The 6,650-nt window shown below is 43.7% G+C and overlaps 1 protein-coding gene across 1 annotated transcript in view; it reads left to right on the forward strand.

The window, feature by feature from the left end:
* Nucleotides 1–2,407, forward strand: part of LOC118156110 — a 24,902-nt gene extending 22,495 nt beyond the window's left edge. Inside the window, exons 5-7 of the mRNA XM_035309899.1 lie at nucleotides 294–415; nucleotides 1,270–1,361; nucleotides 2,251–2,407. Of these exons, the coding sequence (XP_035165790.1) occupies nucleotides 294–415; nucleotides 1,270–1,361; nucleotides 2,251–2,407 (371 nt within the window). The remainder of the gene's footprint in view (nucleotides 1–293; nucleotides 416–1,269; nucleotides 1,362–2,250) is intronic.
* Nucleotides 2,408–6,650: the final 4,243 nt, after the last annotated feature.

The following is a 6,650-nucleotide window of genomic DNA, read 5'->3' on the forward strand; positions in this document are numbered from 1 at the left end:
AGTAGTTAGCTTCAGACTACTCACGGACAAGCAATTGTCAAACAATATAACTATGTGTAATGGTGTCCACAACTCAAAGCTGCTGAAAAGTCAGAGTTGCTAAAACTCCTTTCCCAATTATCTCTTTCCTTTGCTATCAGACAAAGAGGTATGTTTTAAGATGATACGTGCTGTTTTGTTAAGATACATGCTGTTTTATGAAAAAAAAAAAAAATAGAATATAATATGTAGATCTGTATTTTGCTGTGCAGTTCCTTACCTCCAGTCAATAAAGTAATTTTGTTATAAAACAGATCATCAAAATACATCTGGATTTTTTTCTGAAACTGATCACAAACTGACAGAGCTTGAAGAATGCAGAACCAAAGAAGTGCCATATATTCCATACAAATTAGCTACATTCTATATCATCAAGGTAAAAAGCAAAACAAAGCATTTATTATATATAAATATATATATACACGTATATATACACGTATATATACATATATATGCATATATATAACATATATATATACATATGTATATATATGTATATATACATATATACATATATATACATATATGCATATATATAGACATGCATATATATATCAATAAATAAATAACAGTATGGATGAATACTTTATCCTCTTAGGTAATGTCCTGGTTTCAGATAGGATTGAGTTAATTTTCCTCCTAATAACTGATAGAGTGCTATGTTTTGGATTAGGATGAGAAGAGTGTTGATAACACACTGATGTTTTAATTGTTGCAAAGCAACACTCACTGTACCAAGTAAAACTGCCTCTGACTGGGAACTACTACTACTACTAATGTGTACGAAACAAGTGATGCACAATGCAATTGCTCACCACCTTCTGACCGATGCCCAGCCTATCCCCGAGCAGCTGCGCCCCCCACCCTGGCTAGCCACCCCTATATATTGTTTAGCATGACATCAGATGGTATGGAATACCCCTTTGGCCAGTTTAGGCCAGCTGTCCTGGGTCTGTCCCCTTCCACCTCCTGCTGCACCCCTAGCCTGCCTACTGGCAGGACAGAGCAAGAAGCTGAAAAGTCCTTGGCTTAGTGTAAGCACTGCTCTGCAACAAAAAGCTTTAAACTAGATTTGAAGAGAGAAAGAGGTAAAAACTTGGGCTTGCCAGTGATAAGCTATGGAAGGCATGCCAAAATCTGATGGACTACATACTAGTAAGATTCTTCAGTCTGCTTCACTAGGTGTTAGGTACAATGAACACTTTAATGTTTCTACACTAATGCATACAGCATGAGGAACAAGCAAGTAGAGCTAAAAGCCTTAGCTCAGTACCAGATATGCAACGTCATTGGCATGAGCAAAATGTGTTGGAAACAGTCCTGTGAGTGGCATGTTACAATGGATGGTCATAGGCTATTCAGAAGGGATAGGCAAGTCAGGCAAAGTGGAGAAAGGGGGTGTCAATGCATGTAATGGAGGGTCTGTATCTGTACAGAGCTTGCAGTTGATGATGACACAATTGAGAACTTTTGGGTAATAATTACCCAAGCAAAGACATTGCAAAGAGACAAGCAAATAATTCAGACATTGTTGTGGGACCCTGCTATTTGGCACATAGTGAGGATGACAACACCAAGGAATTATTATTTAAAGAACTCTGGATCAGCCACCTTTGTCCTTATGGATGAATTCAACTTGCTATATATTGACTGGGAATATCATACAGCTAATACAAATGGGTCCATGAGATTCCTAAAACACCTTGATGATAGCTTCTTGGTACAGATACTAAGGGAGCCAACTAGGAAAGGTGCTCTCCTAGATTTGTTTCTTGTAAACAGAGCAGATCTTGTGGGTGAAGTGGTGACTGGTGACTGTCTTGGCCATAGTGACCATGAAGTAGTTGAATTTAAATATTTGGTGACAAGAGGAAAACTGCCACCAAAATTTCAGTACTTGGTATGGGGAGAGCAGACTTCACGCTGCTCAATGAATAGTTAGTAAAGTCGCCTGTGAAACTCTTTTTGAAGTTATTAGTGCTGATGACTCTTTAAGAACAACCTCGTAGGAGTAAAAGAACAGGCAACTCCAAAATGTTGGAAATCAAGCAGGTGGGGCAGAAGATTGGCTTTGTTTAGAAGTGATCTTCTAGAGCTTAGTCAGAAAATAAATAAATAAATAAATAAATAAATAAAATTGTATGGCCACTGGAAGTGAGGTTAGGCAAGACATAAGGACTTGTGAAATGCTGTTAACTGTTCACATTGTAGGGAGAAAATCCATGTGGCCAAAACTCAATTAGAGTTGAAGATGACCAGTACTGTGGGGAAAAATAAAAAAGACCTTTTAAAGGATGTTAACATCAAAAGGGGAGCCAGAGATAATGTTGGTCCAATACTTGATGAGGATGGTCACCTCACAAATTGAGATATACACAAAGCAGAGATGTTTAATGACTTCTCTGCATTTGTTTTCATCACTGAAGATGGTCCCTGGGAGCCCCAGAGCCCTGACTTAGAGAACTGTGACTGCAGTAATGATAAACTCTCAGCCAACTCCAAACGTGGAATTTGCTGCTCCAGCTGGATGCTCAAATCTATGGAGCCTGACGGATTCATCCCAGGGTACTCAGAGGGCTGGCTGATGTCATTGTAAGAGATCTCTCAATTATTTTTCAATGGTCTTGGGAATCCAGAGAGGTCCCAGTCCACTAGAAGCTGGCAAATGTCTCAGTTTTCAAGACAGGTGAGAAGGAAGTCCCTGGTAACTACAGGCCTGTCAGTCTACTTCAGTGCCTGGAAAAATTGTGGAGAAGATTATTCTGGGAGTTACTGAAAAACACCCAAAAGATAATGGAGTCATTGGTCTCAGCCAATACAGGTTCACGAGGGAAAAGTCCTGTTTAATGAATTTATTTTCCCTTTATGACAAGGTTACCCACCTAACTGATTAAGGAAAACCAGTTGATCTAGCTGCTTTGAATTTCAGCAAAGCTTTTTATACTGTTTATCACAGTATCCTTCTAGATGAAACATCTAGCATACAACGAGGCAAATACATAATATGATGGGTAAACAATTGGCTGATGGGTGAGGCTTAGTTATGAATAGAAGGATTATAGTAAATGGGGTTACATCAGACTGGCAGCCAGTCGGTAGTAGGGTTTTTCAGGATTCCCATTTGGGGTCAGATCTCTTCTGTGTTTTCACAAATGACTTCTATAGGAAGAACTACTTCTAGTCTGCAGGACTCAAAGGTATACTAAGTTTGTAGTCTATACTAAATTGGGAGGAGCTGTTGACTCCTTCAGGGGTAGAGAGTCCTTGCAGAGAGATGTAGAGCTTAGGGATATGGTTTAGTTTATGGTTTAGTTTACTTTAGATGTAGAGCTTAGGGATATGATTTAGTGGGGACTGTTAGTGTTAGGTCAGAGGTTGGACTTGATGATCTTGAGGTCTCTTCCAACCTAGAAAATTCTGTGATTCTGTGATTCTGAGATCTTGGCAAATTAGAGGGATAGACAATCACCGTTGACGCATGACGTTTAACAAGAGCAAGTATTAGATTCTGCAGCTTGGAAGGGGCAACCCCTGTATAGGCTAGGGTATTAGAGGCTGGAGAGCAGACACACAAAAAGGGATCTGGGGGTTATGGTTGGCAGTAAGTTGAACATGAGCCATTAGTGTGCCCTGGCAGCCAAAAGAGTCAACAATACGCTACAGTGCGTTAGACACAGCATTGCTAGCTGGTCAAGCAAAGGGATTGTCTACTCTGCATTGGTAAAGCCTCATCTTAAGTACAGTGTACAATTTTGAGTGCCACAATGCAAGACATAAAACTATTAGAGTGTCTAAAGGAAGGCTACGAAGGTAATGAACTGTTTAGAGGGGAAGATGTATGAATAACAGCTGAGGTCACACTCGGTTTGTTCAGCGCACAGAAGAGAAGACAAACTCACTGGAACAGGCTTCCCAGGGTTGTAGTCATGGCACCACGCCTGTCAGACTTTATGAAGCATTTGGAATATGCTCTCAGTCATATAGTCTGAATTTCTGGATAGATCTGTGCGGAGCCAGGAGCTGGACTCAATGATCCTTGTGGGTTCCCTTCCAACTCAGAATATTCTGTGATTCTGTCAGACTGAGGAGAGGCCTCACAGAGGCCTGCAGCTTCCTCATGAGGGGAGTGGAGGGGCAGGCACTCAGCTCTGCTCCCTGGGGACAGCAACAGGACACATGGGAAGAGCATGGAGCTATGATGGGGGAGGTTAGGGTTGGATGTTAGGAAGCGGTTCTTCTCTGAGAAGGTGGTCAGGCACTGGAACAGGCTCCTTGGGTAAGTGGTTATGGCACTGAGCAAGCTGGAGTTAAGAAGCATTTGGACAACACTCTAGACATAGGGTTTGATTTTTCAGTAGCCCTTTGTGGAGCCAGGAGTTGTACTCGATCTTGGAGTAACTGTACCTGCTGCTTCACTAAAAGGCCTATATACCAATGCGCAAATCATGGGAAGTAAACAGGATGGTCTGGAGATCTGTGTATGGTCAAGGGGCCACAATCTCATTGTGATCACAGAGATGTGGTGGGACTGCTCGAATGACTGGAATGCTGTAAAGGATGGTTACGTCCTCTTTAGGAAAGACAGGCTGGGGAAGCGAGGGGAAAGAGTTCCCCTTTATGTGAGGGAGCAATTAGAATGTACCCAGGCCCCCCTGGGGAAGGGTGAAGAACAAGTGGAGAGCTTGTGGCTGAGAATTAGAGAGAGGGCTGGTATGGATGACACTGTTGTGGGGGTGTACTACAGGTCACCAGATCAGGAGGAGGAGGTCTATGAGGCCTTCTACAAGTGGCTGGTAGTAGCCTCACAATCCTGGGTGCTGGTTCTCATGGGGGACTTTAATTATCCAAATATCTGTTGGGTAAGCAACTCAGCCAGGCACGCACAGTCCAAACAGGACCTTCAATGCATTGAAGAAAATTTTCTGACAAAGGTGGTGGAGGAGATGAAAGAGGCGGGGGGTTGTTTCTGGACCTTTTTCTTACCAACAGGGATGGGCTTGTTGGGTATGTGAAAGTTGGGTGCGACTTGGGCAGCAGCAATCATGAGTTGGTGGAGTTCAAGATGGAACCTGGTGGAAGAAGTAAGGCAGAAAGTAGAATTGCTACCCTGGACTTTCAGAGAGCCAACTTCAGTCTCCTCCGTGACCTACTCTGGGGTATCTCATGGGCTAGATTGCTAGAAGGTAAGGGTGCTTGTGAAAGCCGGGCAACATTTAAACAGCACTTCTTCCAAGCTCAGGATTGGTGCATCCCTAAGAGCAGGAAACTGGGGAAGGGAGGCAGGAGACCTGCATGGATGAGCAAGGAGCTCATCGACAAGATCAAAAGGAAGAAGGTCTATAAAATTTGGCAAAAGGGCCTGTCCTCTTGGGAGCAGTATAGAAGTGTTGTCAGAGGCTGCAGGGAAGTGACAAAGAAGGCTAAAGCCCACCTGAAGATGAAGTTGGCAAAGGAGAAAAAGATAAGAAGAAGTGCTTTTTTTAAGTATGTAGACAGTAAAAAGAGGTATATGGATAATGTGGGTCCCCTGCTGAATGAGGGGGTTGTCCTGGTAACAGGGAACACTGAGAAGGCAGAGATACTGAATGTCTGCTTTGCTTCAGTCTTTGCTTCAAAGATTCCCCCCCTGGAACTCCTGGACCCTGGAGGGAGGAGCACAAGTCTGGGAAATGGAGAGCTCACCTCTGGTTGAGGAGGGCATAGTTTGGGATTGCCTAAGTGGGATCAACGCACACAACTCCATGGGCCCTGATGGGATGCATCCATGTGTGCTGAGGGAGCTGACAGAGGTGGTCACTGAACAGATCTCTATCATCTCTGAAAGGTCTTAGAGAATGGGTGAGGTGCCTGAAGACTGGAGGATAGGCAATGTCACTGCAGTCTTCAAGAAGGGCAAGAAGGAGGATCTGGGAAACTACAGACCAGTCAGTCTCACCTCTGGCCCTGGAAAGGTGTTAGAACAGCTTGTTCTGGATGCCATCTCCAAGCAATTATAAGAGAAGAAGTTTATAAGGAGTAGTCAGCATAGATTTGCCAAGGAGAAATCATGCTCGACCAACCTTGTTGCCTTCTATGATGGCATCACCAGCTGGGTAGATGTGGGGAGAGCAGTGGATGTCTACCTTGACTTTATCAAGGCTTTTGATACTGTCTCCCATGATATCCTGCTAGCAAATCTGAGAAAGTGTGGGATAGAAGAGTGGACAGTAAGGTGGGTTGAGAACTAGCTGACTGGCCAAGCTCAGACAGTGATGATCGGCAGCAGAGAGTCCAGCTGGAGATTTGTACCAGCAGTGTTCCCCAGGGGTTGGTGCTGGTCTTGTTTAACATCTTTATCGACGACCTTGATGAGGGAATACTGTCCACCCTCAGCAAGTATGCCTATGATACAAAGCTGGGAGGAACAGCTGACACGCCAGAAGGCTGTACTGCCATTCAGCAAGACCTGGACAGGCTGGAGAGCTGGGCAGGAAGAAACAAAACAAAGTTTAACAAGAGCAAGTGTAGTATCCTGCACTTGGGAAGGAACAACTGGAAGTATCAGTACAGGCTGAGGGATGACCGGCTGCAGGGGAGCTCTGAGGAGAAGGACCAGGGGGTCCTGGTGGATG

This window comes from Oxyura jamaicensis, chromosome Z (genome assembly GCF_011077185.1).
Source record: "Oxyura jamaicensis isolate SHBP4307 breed ruddy duck chromosome Z, BPBGC_Ojam_1.0, whole genome shotgun sequence".
NCBI classification, from domain to species: Eukaryota; Metazoa; Chordata; class Aves; order Anseriformes; family Anatidae; genus Oxyura; species Oxyura jamaicensis.